Source organism: Dendropsophus ebraccatus, chromosome 9, assembly GCF_027789765.1.
Source record: "Dendropsophus ebraccatus isolate aDenEbr1 chromosome 9, aDenEbr1.pat, whole genome shotgun sequence".
Lineage (NCBI taxonomy): Eukaryota > Metazoa > Chordata > Amphibia > Anura > Hylidae > Dendropsophus > Dendropsophus ebraccatus.
In genome coordinates, this window is record NC_091462.1 from 115,688,099 (window position 1) to 115,709,372 (window position 21,274).

Sequence of the window (21,274 nt, forward strand, 5' to 3'; positions counted from 1 at the left end):
ATCAGCCACTATAGGGATGTTCAGAATGTAGAAATTTTTTTTTTTTTATTTTTCAAATTTTTTTTTTTCTATTTTCCGCACCCTATCGCCGCTGAGTGTTGATCAGCATCGCACGAAAGTGCGCTGCTAATCAGCAACTCCTCCTTTTTGGCGTTGGGTGTTTTTTTTCTATATTCTACTGCCACGGTCTGCTTATAAGTGCCGCACATAAGTGCGGCATTTATCAGCAACTCCTTTGTTGGCGTAGGTTTTTTTTTTATACTTACTGTAAAAAAACACGTAAAAAACACTACATTACACCACACTACATTGAATAAAGTTTGACACTACACCACTACATACCCCATATACCAATCCCCATATAAAGATGGCCCCCAGGGTGTTTTCGGCGTCAGAGGGATACGTTATTATTACCTCCGACACCGAAACAGCCAGTGAGGATGAATGGGGGGATCCTTCTTTCCTCCATTCATCCTCATCATCCTCATCATCCAGTGACGTGTCTGGGAGTAGCGTAGCGTACGCTGCCCCCCAGACACGTCTTTTCTGCCAGTACCGTCCCAATAAGAGATGACGGTATGGAGTGAAATTCTACAAACTCTGTGACAGTACCTCAGGGTGCTCTTACAGATTTAGGGTACGTGCACACTGCGGAATGGCGAAGAATAACCCTTTGTGCATTCCGCAGCTGGCACCCGCCGGCGGACTGATGCGGGCGCATGTCTCTACCCGTGTCATAGACTCCATTCTATGCACGGGCGGATTCCATCGTCCATCCAAAGAATGAATACGTTGGACGGAGAGCGGAATCCGCCCGTGCATAGAATGGAGTCTACGACACGGACGGAGACGTGCGCCTGCATCAGTCCGCCGGTGGGTGCCAGCTGTGGAATGCACAAAGGGTTATCTGTCGCGATTCCGCAGTGTGCACATACCCTTAGAGTGTATGTAGGAAGGGACACCCGAATCCAGCCCCCAGATGCCCCCTCCCCCCCCATCCTCGGAGTTAGTGGGGAGATCGTTCGGGAACTGATCTTCCCACTGCTGGATAAAGGTCACCACCACCTGTACGGGGATAACTTTTATACCAGCACCCCTCTTCAGGTCCCTCGCTGCCCGAGCTACTGTAGCTTGCGGCACGATCCGAACATATCAGAAGCCGTAATAGCGCCCTAATATTTAGCAGCCATGGAGCGGACCCAGCGCTTCTGGATATGAGGGACCCCGTATCGCACCAGGACAACATTTTCCAGGTGACGTCCCCCACACTGGAGAACAGGAGACCCCAGAAGAAGTGCAGAGTGTGGGGTAACAGGGGGATCAGGAAGGACACCATTTTCCCGTGTGACACCCGTCCTGATCACCCGGGCCTCTGCATACTGGATCGCTCCAAGGCGCACCACACGTCATTGGGGTTCTACATTATCTAAATTCTGTCCCTTATTCCTATTTCAGGGGTCACGTTGATCCGGGGATTATTCTGATCGCCATTATGGAGTCGGGAAGGAATTTTTCCCTGTGATGAGGCTACTGTCGTCTGCCTTACGAGGGTTTTTTTTTGCCTTCCTCTGGATCAACACAGGTTGAGTTTGATGGACATATGTCATTTCCAACCTTATAAACTAATAATTGCCCTAATACCCCCAAATAAATTAGAATTGTCCCTTTTCCCCAGCTAAGTAGGTATGGCTGCCATTCCCATTAGAGGATGCCATGATGCAATTACAAAGCCTCTGTGCGGCCAGGACAGTAGAAACCCCCCACAAGTGACCCCATTCTGGAAACTACACCCCATAAGGAATCTAAGAAGGGGGGCAGCGGGGATATGGCCCCCTGGTGACGGCCACATTTGGGACGTGAAAATGAAAAAAATTGTATTTTTTATTTTCTCGGCACATGTTCTACGTAAGTGCCCGTCACCAGTGGGGTCCATATGCTCACTGCACCCCTTGTTAGATTCCTTATGGGGTGTAGTTTCCAGAATGGGGTCACTTGTCGGGGGTTTCTACTGTCCTGGCAGCACAGGAGCTTTGTAATTGCGACATGGCCTCCATCCTCCATTCCAGCCTCTAAATGGCGCTCTGTCCCTTTGGTGACTTGCCCTGTGCCCATATGGCACATTATGCCCACATGTGGGGTATTTTCGTACTCAGGGGACACTACCCTACACGTTTTGTGTTCATTTTCTTTTTTAACCCCTTGTGGAAATGGAAAAAAATCAAGGCTAGACCAACATTTAGTGTAATTTTTGTAAAATTTTTACTCTAAATCATTAATCTTGTCATGTTTTTTCATTTTCACAAGGGGTTAAAAGATAAAAAAAACATTTAATGTGTAGAGCAATTTCCCCTGAGTACGGAAATACCCCACATGTGGACATAAAGCGCCATGCGGGTGCAGGGTAAGCCTCCGAAGGGAAGAAGCACCATTTGGTTTTTGAAGGCTGGATTTGGATGGAATGGATTTCGAGGGGCCATGTAGCATTCAAAAGGCCCCTGTGTTGCCAAGACAGTTGAAACCCCCCACAAGTGACCCCATTATGGAAACTGCACCCCTCAGGGAATGTAACAAGGGGTGTAGTGAGCATATGGACCCCACTGGTGACGGACACAAATGTGGAACAATGTGGCGTGAAAATGAAATATTACATTTTTTACACTATAATGTTGGTTTAGCCTTGAATATATCATTTTCACAAGGGGTTAAAAGAGGAAAAAAAAAACAAAATGTGTAGTGCAATTTCCCCCGAGTCCGTAAATACCCCACATGTGGACATAAAGCGCCATGCGGGTGCAGGGTAAGCCTCCGAAGGGAAGGAGCACCATTTCGTTTTTGAAGGCTGGATTTGGATGGAATGGATTTTGAGGGGCCATGTTGCATTCAAAAGGCCTCTGTGTTGCCAAGACAGTTGAAACCCCCCACAAGTGACCCCATTATGGAAACTACACCCCTCAGGGAATGTAACAAGGGGTGTAGTGAGCATATGGACCCCACTGGTGACGGGCACAAATGTGGAACAATGTGGCGTGAAAATGAAATATTACATTTTTTACACTATAATGTTGGTTTAGCCTTGAATTTATCATTTTCACAAGGGGTTAAAAGAGAAAAAAACACACAATATGTGTAGAGCAATTTCTCCCGAGTCCGTAAATACCCCACATGTGGACATAAAGCGCCATGTGGGCGCAGGGCAAGCCTCCGAAGGGAAGGAGCACCATTTGGATTTTGGAGGTTGGATTTGGCTAGAATGGATGATGAACGCCATGTCGCATTTACAGAGCCCTCGTGCTGCCAAAACACTGGAAACCCCCCACAAGTGACCCCATTCTGGAAACTGCACCCCTCAAGGAATCTAACAAGGGGTGCAGTGAGGATATGGACCCCTTGATGATGGGCACATTTGTGCCATGAAAGTGAAAAAATGAAATTTTTCCCTTTCACGTCACATTGTTCCACATTTGTGCCCGTCACCAGTGGGGTCCATATGCTCACTGCACCCCTTGTTAGATTCCTTGAGGGGTGTAGTTTCCAGAATGGAATCACTTGTGGGGGGTTTCCAGTGTCTTGGCAGCACGAGGGCTCTGTAAATGCGACATGGCCCTTGAAATCCTTTTCAGTAAAATTCGGCTTCCAAAAGCCAATTGGCGCTCCTTCCCTTTGGAGGCTCGTCCTGCGCCCCCTTGGCACTCTATCGCCACATGTGGGGTATTTCTGTACTCGGGAGAAACTGCGCTACACATTTTTTGTCTTTTTTTGCCTCTTATCCCTTTAAGAAAATGAAAAATTGAAGGCTAGAACAACGTTTTAGTGTAAAAAATAAATTTTTCTTTTTTCACGCCATATTGTTCGGAAAATCTGTGAAGCACCTGTGGGGTCCAGATGCTCACCGCACCCCTTGTTACATTCCTTGAGGGGTGTAGTTTTCTAAATGATGTCCCTTTAGGGGTGTTTTTTAGGTTTTGGCACCCCAGAGCCTCTGCCAACCTGAAGTGGTACAGTCAAAAATGACCAAATAGAATGGAGGCGTTGAAATTCACTAGGCGCTCCCTTATATCTGAGGCTTGTGGTTGCGTCAAATAGCGCAATAGGGTCACATATGGGGTATTTCTATAAACTGCAGAAACGGGGCAATAATTATTGGGGTGCATTTCTCTGGTAATAGGTTTATAATTATGAAAAATATTGGATTACAATAAAATCTCTGCACAGAAAATTAAAATTTTCAAATTCCTTACACACTTAGCTTTTATTTCTGTGACTCCCCTAAAGGGTTAAAACACTTTCTGGATATGCTTTTGCAGAGTTTGGGGGGTGCAGTTTCTGAAATGGGGTGCTTTGTGGGGCTTTCTAACATACAGGCCCCTCAAATACACTTTAAACCTGAACAGGTCCCTAAAAATATCTGATTTTGAAATTTTACTGAAAATTTGGAAATTTGCTGCTAATGTTTTAAGCTTCCTATCGTCTAAAAAAAATGAAAGATCGTTTAATAAATGCCGCCAACATAAAGTAGACATGTTGCTAATGCTATTTAATATATAATTTATGTGGTATAACCACTTTCTGTATACGCAAAGAAGTTTCAAAGTTGGAAAAATGCATTTTTTCACATTTTTTCACATTATTTGGTTTTTTTTCATAAAGATTTGTTATGAGTATCGACTCCAATTTACCAGAAATGTAAAGTACAATATGTCACGAGAAAACAATCTCAGAATCAGCCGGATAGGTAAAAGCATCCCGAAGTTATTAATGACTAAAGTGACACTGGTCATATTCATAAAATTTGTCTCTGTCATTAAGGCCATTTCAGGCTCTGTCCTTAAGGGGTTAAAGAAAATCTACCATCATATTTCTTAAATTAAGTTCTTAGCACTATGGCATTAGTGTCGGGAATCGGGTGGTGGTTACTGCAGCACCAATAAGTTTGTGATAACTAGTTAGTGATTTAAAGGGGTTGGCCACTTTATAGTAAAATTGCTCAGTGTACAGTATTAGTTAGTGCACTTACTGTATATACTGACAGCAGCTCCCTGTGTACTCACTGTATATACTGACAGCAGCTCCCTGTGTACTCACTGTATATACTGACAACAGTTCCCTGTACTCACTGTATATACTGACAGTGGCTCCCTGTGTACTCACTGTATATACTGACAGCAGCTTCCTGTGTACTCACTGTATATACTGACAGCAGCTCCCTGTGTACTCACTGTATATACTGACAACAGTTCCCTGTACTCACTGTATATACTGACAGCAGCTTCCTGTGTACTCACTGTATATACTGACAGCAGCTCCCAGTGTACCTCATAGAGCTAATATCAGGCTCCCCTCCTTCAGGCTGTGCTGCCCTGCTCTGTGGTGTTTTGGTCCATAAGATGGCTGACATGGAGGAGCATGTGACCAGGCCCCGCCCCCCAGTGTCCACCACACAGCCTCTGTATGTCTATGGAGAACACAGTGGACAGGGCATGGTCACATGCTCCTCCATTACGGTACTCGATGGTACTCGTTAGTCGGACGAGCATCTCGCGATACTCGAGAAAATCTCATCATCCATTTCCTGTAAGTTTGGGCGCTATTTCTCAGCCAATAAACATGCAGGAGACTCTGGTGCATCCTGCGATGACGTGGGACCCATACATGTCGATAGCAGCGATTGTTTGGCCAGATCAGATGACCCTGCATTATAAAAAGTGCAGCCGGCAATGCTCGCTTCCGACGTGTGCTGGGAGAGATCAGGGACAGAGCTGCTGCTGGTCAGGGAGAGTGTCAGTGTAGGATATAGCACTCCAGTAGGCAGGGTATATACTAGCAATACAAACACACAGACCTTTTCAGGGCTTCAAATCGTTTTTAATAGTATTACTCCAGACTGCTGGCTGGGACTTGCAGTGCTGCTACCGCGATTTAACCAGCACACTGTGGTGACCGGCTGCTGGCAGAAAGGGGGCATTAGGTGTTGCATACAGACCCCTAAGAAGGGCTCAGTGTACTCCTTTTTGATTTTGGGGCTGGTGGTCCTGCTGTACTACATTGGATTGCTGGGATTTGTAGTACACGCGCACAGTGTCGGACTGGAGTGCCTTGGCCCACCAGGGGAAATCATTCTTGGGGCCCACCCTTCTGCCACCGCACTTATCTATGGTAACATTAATAAGGGTCCATTAACACGGCGTGATATGGGGCAGTGTAGGGCTGCAAATGATTGCTAATCAGCAGGGCAGGTGATGTGCAGCCGACAGCAATGATCTTAGCCGCACAAAAGATCAAATCAGTCGACTATGGGACATTTGCTGGCATGTCAGCAGATCTCTGGCACTTTTACATGGGCCGATCATCGGTTGAATAGACTTCCTAGGAGCACTTGTTACCAATTATTGGCCGGTGTAATTGGGCTAAAAGACAATATTTTTTGCATGATAGCACTGTATACTTAGATACAAGTCATACAGCTACCAATAACACCAGTATACAAAGAACAAATATCCCCACACATATTACCGCTATATAGTAACTGACCAAATCCTGTCTATCAAGACCGATATTACCAATAAACCAGTATACAGGAGGGAAATATTATCACCATACATATTACCGCTATACTGTTACTGACCAAATCCTGTATACTGAGACCAATATTACCAGTATACAAGGGGGAAATATTACCGCAACACCACAACCATTGCTACCATATTGTTACTGACCAAATCTGGTATACTAAGACCAATGAACACCGCACCAGATTACATGTAACAAATAATACCACCACATACTGACTAACACCACCACATACTGACTAACACCACCGCTGCTACTGAATAAAATCCTCTGAACAAAAGATCAATATCCCCTCATACAGTCATATAGAGGTAGCCCCAGCTCTACACTATATACGTTACAGTGCACATAGATTTAGTGACTCACAGGGGACGTCTTCTCTGATCGGAGTTCTTCCCTTTTCATCTTCTTCTCCATCTGCCCTGGGCCCTTATGAGAACTTCTCCGAGCCACGAATCCACAGAACCTGCCAGAGAAATATATTAGGCTCCTCACTCTGTCACCATCCTCATCTCTCTACACACTGCACATCTGTACTGGCCCCTTTACACCTTCTCTCAGTGATTAGCCCTGACTATTTGTAGATATATATATATATATATATATATATATATATATATATATATATATTGTACACACCTTGTAGATGGCCCCTTGTTCAGTTCTCCATATAGATGGCCCTGTGTGCCTCTACTATAGTAGAGATCCCCCTCTGTGTAATCCCCTTACAGTAGATGACAACCTCTGTGCATTCCCTATATCAGGGGTAGGGAACTTCTCCAGCTGTTGCAAAACTACAACTCCCATCATGCCTGGACAGCCACAGCTAAAGCTGTAGTTTTGCAACAGCTGGAGAGCCAAGGTTCCCTATTCCTGCCCTATAGTATATAGCCCCCTCTGTGTAGTCCCCTTATAGATGACCCCTCTGTGTAGTCCACTAAAGTAGATGCCCCTCTCTGTGCATGCCCTATTGTATACACACCGCACCCAGTATAGTTACCCTTATACATTGTTGTCCCCCTCTGTGTAGTGCCCTTTATAGATGCCTCCTCAGTGTTGTCCTCCTTATAAATTGCCCCCAACCAGTGTCCCTTATAGATGGCTCCCTGTGTTATCCCCCTTATAACTGGCCCGCTTGTTTTATCCATCCCCCCATATAGATAGCCCCCTTATGTTGTCCATCCCTACCCCCCATATAGCTCCTTATGTTGTCTATTCCCCCGTATAGCCCCCTTAGGTTGTCCTTGCTCCATATAGCCCCTTATGTTGTCCTTCCCCTGTATATAGCCCCTTATGTTGTCCTTCCCCTGTATATAGCCCCCCTTATGTTGTCCTTTCCTGTATACAGCCCCCTTTATATTGTCCTTTCCTGTATATAGCCCCTTATGTTTTCCTTCCCCTGTATATAGCCCCCTTATGTTGTCCTTCCCCTGTATATAGCCCCCTTATGTTGTCCTTTCCTGTATACAGCCCCCTTTATATTGTCCTTTCCTGTATACAGCCCCTTATGTTGTCCTTCCCCTGTATATACCCCCCTTATGTTGTCCTTCCCCTGTATATAGCCCCCCTTATGTTGTCCTTCCCCTGTATACAGCCCCCCTTATGTTGTCCTCCCCCTGTATATAGCCCCCCTTCTGTTGTCCTCCCCCTGTATACAGACCCCCTTCTGTTGTCCTCCCCCTGTATATAGCCCCCCTTATGTTGTCCTCCCCCTGTATACAGCCCCCCTTATGTTGTCCTCCCCCTGTATACAGCCCCCCTTATGTTGTCCTCCCCCTGTATATAGCCCCCCCTTCTGTTGTCCTCCCCCTGTATATAGCCCCCCTTCTGTTGTCCTCCCCCTGTATACAGCCCCCCTTCTGTTGTCCTCCCCCTGTATATAGCCCCCCTTATGTTGTCCTCCCCCTGTATACAGCCCCCCCTAATGTTGTCCTCCCCCTGTATATAGCCCCCCTTAGGTTGTCCTCCCCTGTATACAGACCCCTTATGTTGTCCTCCCCCTGTATATAGCCCCCCTTATGTTGTCCTCCCCCCTGTATACAGCCCCCCTTATGTTGTCCTCCCCCCTGTATACAGCCCACCTTATGTTGTCCTCCCCTGTATACAGCCCCCCTTATGTTGTCCTCCCCCTGTATATAGCCCCCTTATGTTGTCCTCCCCCCTGTATACAGCCCCCCTTATGTTGTCCTCCCCCTGTATACAGCCCCCCTTATGTTTTCCTTCCCTGTATATACCCCCTTATGTTGTCCTCCCCTGTATACAGCCCCCCTTATGTTGTCCTCCCCCTGTATAAAGCCCCCCTATGTTGTCCTCCCCCTGTATACAGCCCCCCTTATGTTGTCCTCCCCTGTATACAGCCCCCCCTTATGTTGTCCTCCACCCTGTATACAGCCCCCCTTATGTTGTCCTCCCCCTGTATATAGCCCCCCCTTCTGTTGTCCTCCCCCTGTATATAGCCCCCCTTCTGTTGTCCTCCCCCTGTATACAGCCCCCCTTCTGTTGTCCTCCCCCTGTATATAGCCCCCCTTATGTTGTCCTCCCCCTGTATACAGCCCCCCCTAATGTTGTCCTCCCCCTGTATATAGCCCCCCTTAGGTTTTCCTCCCCTGTATACAGACCCCTTATGTTGTCCTCCCCCTGTATATAGCCCCCCTTATGTTGTCCTCCCCCCTGTATACAGCCCACCTTATGTTGTCCTCCCCTGTATACAGCCCCCTTATGTTGTCCTCCCCCTGTATATAGCCCCCTTATGTTGTCCTCCCCCCTGTATACAGCCCCCCTTATGTTGTCCTCCCCCTGTATACAGCCCCCCTTATGTTTTCCGTCCCTGTATATACCCCCTTATGTTGTCCTCCCCTGTATACAGCCCCCCTTCTGTTGTCCTCCCCCTGTATATAGCCCCCCTATGTTGTCCTCCCCCTGTATACAGCCCCCCTTATGTTGTCCTCCCCTGTATACAGCCCCCCCTTATGTTGTCCTCCACCCTGTATACAGCCCCCCTTATGTTGTCCTCCCCTGTATACAGCCCCCCTTATGTTGTCCTCCACCCTGTATACAGCCCCCCTTATGTTGTCCTCCCCTGTATATAGCCCCCCTTCTGTTGTCCTCCCCCTGTATATAGCCCCTTATGTTGTCCTCCCCCCTGTATATAGCCCCTTATGTTGTCCCCCTGTATACAGCCCCCCTAATGTTGTCCTCCAACCTGTATACAGCCCCCCTTATGGTGTCCTCCCCCTGTATATAGCCCCCCCTTATGTTGTCCTCCCCCTGTATATACCCCCCCTATGTTGTCCTCCCCCTGTATACAGCCCCCCCCCCTTATCTTACCCCCTCTGATAAAAAAAAACCAAAAAAAACACAAGACTACTCACCTAACCACACGATCCCCTGTCGGTCGCCGGCCTCCTCTTCTCTCTTCTCCTGACAGGTGAGCAGCTCCGTTGCGAAGTGCCGCCAGCGCCATCACTGAGCTTAGTGTGCGCCGCCGTGGCTGGGACTTCCGGTATTCGCTCCATGAACCGGAAGTCCTAGCCGCCGCGGCGCACACTGAGGTCAGTGATGACGCTGCCGGGACTTCGCAACGGAGCTTGCGACACTCTTGTGATCGCAAGCAAATCTCTGCTTGCGGTCACAAGAGTGATTGACAGGGCGGGAAGCCTACGGCTTCCCGCTTTGTCAATCAGAACACTTCCTTACATTTAACTGGAAGCGATTGTTGCGATCGCTTCCAGTTAAAAAGGGAGGTGCGGCCCCCGGCCCCCCTAGGAGCGGGGGGGGGGCCCACTCCAGCTCGGGGCCCACCGGGGGCTTCCCCAGCCCCCCGGTGGCCCAGTCCGAGCCTGCACGCGCATAGAACTTCACTGCTCATTGGACGGGGTTATCACAGCGTGTATCTAGGTCCAGCTACTACCAGATTGTATTGTACAGCCCCCCCTAAACTAATGGGTACTACACTGTATTGCTGGGATTTGTAGTACACCTTTATAAAAGTTCACTGCTCATTGTAAGGGGGTATCACAGCGTGTATCTAGGTACAGCCACTACCAGATTGTACCGTACAGCCCCCCCAAAACTAGTGGGAGCACAAGTATTTTTCCTGATTTCTGTATTTCATACGCAAGGCCTATCTAAGTTCGATACTGTGCAGTGTCCATAAAATGGTGAACCCCAGGGGTAAGGGGCGAGGGTGTGGGGTTCCTGGTGATGCCATTGCCAGAGGCCGTGGTTCAGGGCAGGGTGACACAGCAGCACCTGTTGAGGAGGTAGCAGTGGCAGACCGCAGACGTCCACTCCCTAGCATCTTTGTCCAACTTATGGGGTCTCTTGGTAGACCGATATTGAAACCACAGCAGTGTGAACAGGTGATCACGTGGATAGCGGATAATGTGTCCAGTAACTTATCCACCACCCAGTCTACCACGCAACTCAAAGGAGTGGAACCCTTGCTCCATTAGCTCTGCCTCCTTCCCCACAGCCTGGCCCCTCCAGGGAAAGAAGGGATTCAGATCCACCACCACCACCACCATGCTCCCAGGAACTCTTTTCTGGACCCTTCCCTGAGTCAGAGCAACCGGAGCAGTTGATCTGTCCCGATGCCCAAACTATGCAGCTCACGCAGTCAGTGGGTGATGAGAGTGGGGACTTGCAAGCTGGGTTGGAAGAGGTGTCTGATGATGATGATAAGACCCGGTTGTCAGACAGTGAGTTTGTTGTCATGGATGTAACTCAAAGTGAGGACGAGAGTGAGGAAATGGAGGAAGAGCTGGTGGATGAGGACGAGGTGACCCGAGCTGGGTGGATAAGCCTAGTGAAGACAGTGCTTCTGAGGGGGAGGTAAATTTCCCCCCAGGACCGCTCGGAAGAGGAAGAGGGGTGCGCAGAGGGAGAAGCAGGGGCAGAGCGAGTAGATCAGCAACTGTTTCACGGAGTCAAACTCCCGTGGCCAGGACTAGATGTTCCCAAGTCTGGAGGTTTTTTAAAGAAAGTGCGGATGACCGACAGACTGTAGTGTGCAATGTGTGCCACGCCAGGATCAGCAGGGGAGCCACCACTACCAGCCTAACCACTACCAGCATGCACAGGCATATGAGTGCTAAACACCCCATTCAGTGGAACGAAGGCCGTTCAGTGACTGCAAGTCACACCCCTGCTCATTCCCCTGTGTCACGTGCTAGCTCTGTCAATCCCCCCGCCCAGGCCCCAGGCACGAGGGCCTCCCACCCTACTCGCACCCCTTCACCTCCACTATGCTCCACACCCTCCAGCAAGGTGTCCAAGCGCAGCATTTAACTGTCCCTGCAGCAAGTGTCCCTTGTCTCCATGTTGGCTACTGCTGGGCCTTAACTGGCATCCATGTTGACTACTGCTGACTACTGGTGTGCCTGCACTTGCCTCCATGTTGGCTACTGCTGGGCCTTAACTGGCATCCATGTTGACTACTGCTGGGCCTTAACTGGCATCCATGTTGTCTACTGCTGTGCCTGCCCTTGCCTCCATGTTGCTGGGCCTTAACTGGAATCCCTGTTGACTACTGCTGGGCCTTAACTGGCATCCATGTTGACTACTGCTTGGCCTTTACTGGCATCCATGTTGACTACTGCTGGGCCTTAACTGGCATCCATGTTGACTACTGGTGTGCCTGCCCTTGCCTCCTTGTTGCTGGGCCTTAACTGGCATCCATGTTGACTACTGTTGTGCCTGCCCTTGCCTCATTGTTGCTGGGCCTTAACTGGCATCCATGTTGACTACTGGTGTGCCTGCCCTTGCCTCCTTGTTGCTGGGCCTTAACTGGCATCCATGTTGACTACTGGTGTGCCTGCCCTTGCCTCCTTGTTGCTGGGCCTTAACTGGCATCCATGTTGACTACTGGTGTGCCTGCCCTTGCCTCCTTGTTGCTGGGACTTAACTGGCATCCATGTTGACTACTGGTGTGCCTGCCCTTGCCTCCTTGTTGGCTACTGCTGGGCCTTAACTGGCATCCCGGGTTTGTGTGTAATTAGCAGTGAGCTTGGTTGCTTGTGACAAGGGGCGGAACCTGGTTGCGGCTCGGCAACTCGGCAGCCTCACACATGTACCATGCCTGGCCCACGTCTTCAACCTAGTGTTGCTGCGGTTCCTTAAAACTTACCCCAATGTGGCTGACTTGCTCACAAGGTGCACCGCATCTGTGCACATTTCCGCAAGTCAACCAGTTAAACTAACCCCAACTGCTACAGTCAAATTCAAACTCAAAACAACGGTGGGGGAAGAAGTGGGGAGTCACATGATGCAGGGAATATTACCCCAACTGCTAGAGTCAAATTCAATTTACCTTCCTTGTCTTGCCCATTTCGAACCATATTATCTGTGGATGTCATCTTATCTTAGGGGTGTCCTCTGCCATCCTTTCACCAGTACCTTCTACCTTTTTTCGATGTTGTAGCCGTTTTGAAGGCAGGATTAACCAGGCCTTTCACCAGTAGCTTCTATCCTTCCTTGGATGTTGTAGTAGCCTTTTTGAAGTCAGGATTGATCGGGCCTTTGAACAGTAGCTTCTATCTTTCCTTGGATGTTGTTGTAGCCTTTTCGAAGGCAGGATTGACCAGGCCCTGGTGCAAAAGCTGAAAATGTACTTTCCATCTGACACCACTAGCGCCAGAGGACGTAGTTCTGTTGGCCAAAGAGCGGTGGAGCAGGCAGCTTGTAAAGGGGGCAGGGGAACACTCTCCAAGGCCTTTGACAGTTTCATGGCACCTAAGCAAGACTATGTCAACCGTCCCCAGTCTAGACAGAGTAGGGGGGAAGCCTTCAGGAAGATGGTGAGGGAGTACCTTGATGACCATACCAACGTCCTTACCAATCACTCTGCTTCCTACAACTACTGGGTTTCAAAGCTGGATACGTGGCCCGAACTGGCGCTTTACGCCTTGGAGGTGCTGGCCTGCCCTGCCGCTAGCGTGTTGTCAGAGCGGGTCTTCAGTGCAGCTGGTGCCATCATCACTGATAAGCGCACCTGCCTGTCAACTGACAGCGCTGACAGGCTGACGTTTATAAAAATGAACAAAGCCTGGATTTCACCTAAATTGAACTGTCCACCCAGAGAAAGCAGCTAAACATGAAGATTCTTGGTGTCTTCTCTCCTCCTCTTCCTTCAATTCTCAGCCAACTGCCAAGTCTTCTTCCGCAATGCAGGGTCTGGCCTAATTATTGGTAGGCTCAATTGCTTCCTCACTCCTAATGGTTCTCTGTGTCCTCACTGTCATGCTCTGACGTCACACTACGTCTGCGGAGGAGCGGGACTGGTTGCCGGGGGCCCGTCGATCATGCCCCCGCCAACCAGCCAGCTGTTTTATTTTTTTAGTCTAGCTGTGGCCTCACCACCCCTGGTCGAGAGGCATCAGGTGTACCCTTGATGGTGACTGACAGCTGGCCTAGCCAGTTAGCTGTCAGCACCCGGGTTCATGTCCACTAAATATACCCAGCCTCTGGACTCACTCCAATTTTTGGGTGGGCTCACTTGCTTCCTCACTCACTTTTAATGGTTCTCTGTGTGCTCACTGCCATGCTAGGTCTGGTATAATTTTTGGAAGGCTGATTGGCTACCGCTTCTACCGTGTTCGCTCTGTCCTCACCGCCATGCTGTCAGGCTGAATTTTTGGCTGGTTCATGATATGCTACCTCTGTTTTAATGGTTCCCTGTGTTCTCACTGCCATGCTGTGTCAGGTTGAGTTTTTGGGTGGTCCATATGCCTACCTCTTATTTAACCAGGCTGTTGCACAGAATTAGGCATAATGGTGCCATTAGGCAGCCTCAGAGGCATGCATACATGCTGCCCCTGCTGTTTCCTGTCCATTTTCGTTGTGTTTCCATCAATTTCTGAGGTTGACAGGTTTTCACACGACCTTCCCTCTACCGAACTTGAGTCTCCTGCAAAAAAGCTTGAGTCTCCCATCGACTTCAATGGGGTTAGTTATTCGAAACGAGCACTCGAGTATCGGGAAATACTCGTCTCGAGTACTGAGCACCCGAGCATTTTAGTACTCGCTCATCACTAATTATTTCCCTTATACATCTGCAATTAACTGGAAATCATACAAATGTACAATTTAATATTACAGTGCATTATACATAAAAAAGCATAAATAAAGGTAACTGTATAATTTGCATGCTTTTTTGATGCTTTCATTTCCTGGTCAAATAATATTGATCACTTTTTCTTTGTAGGTAAGACAAAAAACTACAAACAACTCTTGGTTGAATTGGGAATGGAGACGAAGTATAGAAACTCAAAGCTGGCTCTGAGGGATGTTCTGGGCATTGGTCTAGAGACTCTAAATACATTTAGGCCTAAAACCACAGCAGATCTCCCACGACACTTTCTAACAAATATTATAGCAGTAGACAGAAATGCAAGAAAAACAGAACTGGATGACAATGACAACCAGTCAGACCAAAGATCAAGTGTAGATGATGATCCATTAGACTTTTTTGACAGTAAAATAACAGAAGATCATAGATCAAAATCTCTTCACCCCTTGGATGTCCAGTGCACCGTTCTCCATTGCTCAGATAAATGTCTTCAGCAAGAAATTATAACTAAAATGTCCATGTGCCAGTTTGCTGTTCCCCTCTTGCTTCCTCCCGGTGATGGTTCGGATTTCACCTTCATGCTTTGGGCAATGAGAGACATTGTGAAGAAATGGAGACCTGAGTCTCTAGCAGACAGTAAGGGGTTCAGAGAAGACAACGTGGTGAATATTGAGATGCCGATCTTCTCCTTCGTCAGGCTGGGGACAAATAAATTATCTAAATCTAAAGTACTAAATCAGGTTCTTAACCCAACTCAACAGCATCATGACTTCTTCATACATGACAACATGGAGGGAGGGAACATAGAGAGGAAGATATCTGATGGGCTGGTGGAAATGTCCTGGTACTTTCCTTGTGGGAAGTTTGATGTCTTCTCAGAGCCCATTGCTGTGGCCAACCTACGAGGAGACCTGGAGACCAACTGGGAACAGTTCACATTTCTTACTCGTATCTCATCAGCCATCTTTATATTCATTGAGAGTATGTGTGAGAGACAACTCCGATTACTATCATCCTGCAATCCCAATGACACCAAATTTTATTTCATTGTAACTCCAGGTAAGGACAAGACTGTGGACCCAGAGACAAGGGAACACATAGAAAAGCTAATTCCACTCCTAAAGATTAAGAAAACAAATTTTGTAGTAAAACCATCCACCATGAATGATGCAAATTTCATGAACAAAATTCAAAAACTTATCAACAGTCAATTAGAAAATAATCCTAAACTGGTAAAACTAAAGGATATTGCTGAACAAGCTTCTTATCTTAACATCAATATAGATGAAGCTTCTCCTGAACTGCAGAAAACAAGACAATATGCCCTCAGTATTACCTCAAAGATAACAAACATAGAAATGTTTAAGAACCAAAGCCTGACCCTACAGGGAGATCTGTGGAAACAATTGTCTAAATTAGAAAAGGAATTTTGCAGAATGACAAAACAAGGTGGAGAAAATCAAGAAATGTATGTGGCAAAGCTAAAAGAGAAAAGAAAGTTACTCCTTAAAAAACAAAATCAGCACGGTCTCCCAGAAGCCATGGCGTTATTTATCGATGCAATTACTCATTTGTCTAAAGATGAGAAACAATATTTTCTCAAGTGGATGAAGTTTGAACTTGATTCCATTGCTAGAAAAAATTTATCCCGATTACAGGATGAATATAAAGAGAAGTGTAACAATCCTGATACATCAGCCAACCGTGAAGAACTCAAGCAGCTTGATAAGAGAATCGCAGAGAGTTCATTAGGGATCGAGCATTTTCTCCGAGAGTTAGGACAGTTCTATGAAGCTGAATATTACACAGTAAGAAATGCATCTAAACAGTTCAGTCACCTCCCAGGCATTGCCGCTGATCTACTGTTGGACGGGTTCCCATTGGAGCTGATTGATGGAGACGCCTCCAACATTCCCTTAAAGTGGATAACAGATGTCCTGACTGAGCTGGATAAGAAGACTGGAGGACGATGTAGGATGAGAGTGATAACTGTGCTAGGAGTGCAGAGTACGGGGAAGTCCACCCTCCTGAACACCATGTTTGGTCTACAGTTCCCAGTGGCCAGTGGGCGATGCACACGAGGAGCCTTCATGACCCTTCTTAGAGTGCAGGAGAACATCCAGGAGGAGATTGGCTCTGAATTTATTCTGGTGATTGATACTGAAGGGTTAAAAGCTCCTGAATTGGCTTCTCTTGATGATAGTTATGAACATGACAATGAGTTGGCCACATTAGTGATTGGGTTGAGTGACATCACCATAGTCAACATGGCCATGGAGAACACCACTGAGATGAAAGATATATTACAAATTGTGGTCCATGCATTTCTAAGAATGAAAGAAATTGGAAAGAGACCCAATTGTCAGTTTGTCCACCAGAATGTGAGTGATGTGTCGGCCCACGACAACAACATGAGGGACAGGAAGAAACTTCTAGAACAATTAGATAAAATGACAAGAGTAGCTGCAAAAATGGAAAAGAGAAGCGGCTTTGAAAAATTCAGTGATGTCATGGACTACGACCTTCACAAACACAACTGGTACATTCCCGGACTGTGGCAGGGGGTCCCACCAATGGCTCCTGTGAATTCAGGATACAGTGAACACGTTTCTGAGCTTAAACAATATCTATTACAGTTCCTAAAAACTTGGAAAATACAAGGAAAAGGTTCGACAATACCTGATTTCTGTGAATGGGTGAAAAGTCTGTGGACTGCAGTCAAACATGAGAAATTCATCTTCAGTTTCAGGAACAGCCTGGTGGCTGAAGCTTATAATAAGTTGTCGCAGCAGTTCTCTATGTGGGAATGGAGTTTCACCAAAGAGATTCATAACTGGGCAGTGAGAAAAGAAACAAACATTAAGAATCAACCAAGTAACAATTGTGATGATAACAGAGAAGAGACAATCCGGGATCTTGATCGGCTTCTAAATTATGAGGAGAAGAAAATGCTCAACCTGGTAGAGAAATACTTTGAAAGTGAAACAGAAAACATTAATTTGATAGAAAAATATCATGAAGATTTTAGGAGGAGTGTCATAAGTCTAAGAGGAGAACTAAGGAGAAACGCCATAGACAAGTATGAGAAAACACTTTCTATACAAAAAGGAAACCTAAAGATTCAGGACATTAAGGAACAATACCAGGAATTAATTCAGGTAAAAATAGATGGACTTTTGAAAACCTGCAGAGAGAAGAACAGCGAGCTAAGTGATATAGAAGTAGAAGATGAATTCAATGCCATATGGGAGAAGACGCTGTCAGATCTACAGATAGAGAAATTACAGAGGCGAAACGTGAGCGATGGAATTCTCCGGCAACTTAGACAGGACATGAGCAAGAAAGGACCTGATATAAACAAAACACTGTTGGCTGTGGTAAAGTTAACTGAGCACTTTGTCATCTTTAAAATTAATAAAAGTCATTTTGACAAATTTTGGTTGAAAGAGATGTGGACTAAAATATTAAGAAAAAATAATAATAAACCATATGAGATGCTTAGAGACTTTGCTGCCTCCCTGATAGCGATGTGTGACAGATTCGTCACGGAGAAGGAGAACACCACTGAGGACTATGACGACACTTACTGCCAGGAGATTCTGCAGATGATCAATACAAAGCTTAATGGTGAAGAGTCCAAAAGTCTTCATTTCACAGTACAGTTTGAGCTGGACATCAAGCTCTTCATTTTTAGAAGGTTATGTAAGAGGTTTCAACAGATACATGACAGGTTTATTGAAGCTAATGATCCCAAAACCTGCATGGACAACCTAAAGCCTGACTACTTGACTATATTTTTAGACAATTTTAAAGCCAAAGATGAATCTCTAACCCGAGGCAGACAGTTCTGTGAAAAGTGTCTGACCCCGGCAATAACCCAATATGTTTATGATCATCTTGGCAGAAGGATGGTTGATGACATATTACATGGCCCAAACAACCAGATATTCAGCAGTAAAAGCTTTTTCCAGTGCAATCTTCTCAAGAAGTTACTGCATGAAATGTCCTTTGAGAAATATGTTCAATATATTAGTAATTATGAAATGTTTTCAAAAGACTGGATCCTAAATAAAATCTCAGAAATCTATCAGACGCCAGGAGCTCTGGAGCCATTACAGGCAGATCTCATCAGGTCTATCAGCAATGACGTGAAAGAAGTTCTTAGAGAAGACACAATTCTGAGCAGTGAAGACATCCCTCAGTTCTTGGAAAATGTTCAGAAGAAGTTACATGAAAAGCTGGTTATTTCCCAGACAGCAATGAAAATGATAGCCTTCAATAATAAAGTTAACGTTCATCAGTTCTCATCTGATATTCAGTTTTTTCTTTCCTTGATGGAGGAGCAGGTTCTGTCAGATTTAAAGTCTATGAGTTTTGAATCTGTACTTTTTAAAATGAAATTAAAGCCTCAGGACGAGTTGTTCAAAATGTTGATCAGATGTGGACATCAGTGTCCGTTCTGTAAAGTCCCCTGTGAGGCCGGAGGTGCTGATCACAAGGAGCACTTTGCATCTATCCATAGACCAAGAGGACTAGGGCGATATGTTAATAGTATAAGTGATATACTGGTTCTGGACATATGTAGCACAGCTGTTGTATCTGATGATAGATTTCAAAATGCAGTTACACAATGGAAACCTCACCCGTACAAAGAGTATCGAACTTTCTATAAAGACTGGTCCATCCAACCCGACCGCAGCATCCAGTCCTCAGATTACTGGAAATACATTTTTGCCCAATTTAATGAAGAGTTTGTTGAAGAATATGGAGCCAAACCAGCTGAGCTGCCCGATGACTGGAAAGAAATAACAAAAGAAGACGCCCTCCGCAGCTTAAAGAAAACATTTAATATGAGCGAATAACGGAAGACCTGTAGGAAATGTCCAGAGCTACAATACCATGGGGGGAATTTACTAAGATGGTTGTTTCACACATTAGTGAAGGATTGCACAACTTTTGATAAATCCAGGCGCTTCTAAGGCTGCTCCAAGCTGGCCTTTCCACTACCATGTACAGTGGGTACGGAAAGTATTCAGACCCTTTTAAATTTTTCACGCTTTGCTGCATTGCAGCCATTTGGTAAGATCAAAAAAGTTCATTTTTGCTCTGAACCCCATCTTGACAGAAAAAAACTGAAATGTAGATATTTTTGCAAATTTATTAAACAAGAAAAACTGAAATATCCCATGGTCATAATTATTGATACCTTTTGCTCAGTGTCGAGTAGAAGCCGCCTCCTCCCTTTTGAGCTAGTACAGCCATGAGTCTTGGGAATGATGCAACAAGTTTTTCACTTCTGGATTTGGGGATCATCTGCCCTTTTTCCTTGCAGATCCTCTCCAGTTCCCTCAGGTTGGATGATGAACATTGGTGGACGCCATTTTGAAATCTCTCCAGGGATGCTCAATTGGGTTTAGGTCAGGGCCCTGGCTGGTCCAGTCAAGAATGGTCACAGAGTTGTTCTGAAACCAATGCTTTGTTATTTTAGATGTATGCTTAGGGTCATTGTCTTGTTGGAAGGTTACCTTTGGCCCATTCTGAGGTCCAGAGCACTCTGAAAGAGGTTTTCATCTAGGATCTCTCTGTACTTGGCTGCATTCATGTTTCCTTTAAAGGGGTAGTGCGGCGGTAAAGAATTATTCACAGACTAACACACATTACAAAGTTATACAACTTTGTAATGTATGTTATGTCTGTGAATGGCCCCCTTCCCCATGTCCCACCACCCCCACCCATGTACCCGGAAGTGGGGTGCATTATACTCACCTGTCACGTGCCGACACCCGTCTCCGATCTTCAGCGAGTGACGTCTTCTTCGGGCGGCGAACAGCTCCGACTGTCCCGAATGCCGGCCGCCCTCTGCAGCGTCATCCGATGCTCAGCCGCGATTGGCTGAGCATAACTGTGCTCAGCCAATCGCGCCTGAGCACAGTTGTGACGCGGCGGAGGGGGGATGGGCGGCAGGGATTTGGCCGTCCGTCCGAAGATGATGTTTGGCACAAGATGGCGGACGGCCCTCGACACGGATCAGGTAATGTATAATGCACCACACACTTCCGGGTTCACGGGTGGGGGGACACGGGGAAGGGGGCGATTCACAGACATAACATACATTACAAAGTTGTATAACTTTGTAATGTGTGTTATTCTGTGAATAATTTCTGAGCGCCGCACTACCCCTTTAATTGCAACATGTCGTTCTGTCCCTGCTGAAAAACACCCCTATAGCATGATGCTGTCACCACGTGCGGCGCCGCAAAAAACTGAGCTGTCAGAGAACCCATCAGTGCACACAATGGAGCGTGCGGCTCCAGCTGCACGTGCCATTGTGTGCAGCGGGGGAAATGGACAGCATATGAGTGTTACAGCAAAGGGTCTTAATACTTATGACCATGGGATATTTCAGTTTTTCTTGTTTAATAAAATTTGCAAAAATATCTACATTTCTGTTTTTTTCAGTCAAGATGGGGTGCAGAGTATATATACATACATATATACAGAGTATAAATTAATAAGCAAAAAAGAGTGAAACATTTTAAGGTGCCTAAATACTTTCCGTACCTACTGTATGTCTGCTAGCAGGCATAGATTGTAGTAAAGTCAGCGTCATGGATAGCCACACCCCCTTAGACTAAAGCC

At 46.5% G+C, this 21,274-nt stretch overlaps 1 protein-coding gene across 1 annotated transcript in view; it reads left to right on the forward strand.

Moving 5' to 3' along the window:
- Positions 1-19,752, forward strand: part of LOC138800559 (up-regulator of cell proliferation-like) — a 38,544-nt gene extending 18,792 nt beyond the window's left edge. The window contains exon 3 of the mRNA XM_069982326.1: positions 14,771-19,752. Within this exon, the coding sequence (XP_069838427.1) occupies positions 14,771-19,497 (4,727 nt within the window). The 3' untranslated portion in view covers positions 19,498-19,752. The remainder of the gene's footprint in view (positions 1-14,770) is intronic.
- The last annotated feature ends 1,522 nt before the right edge of the window (positions 19,753-21,274 follow it).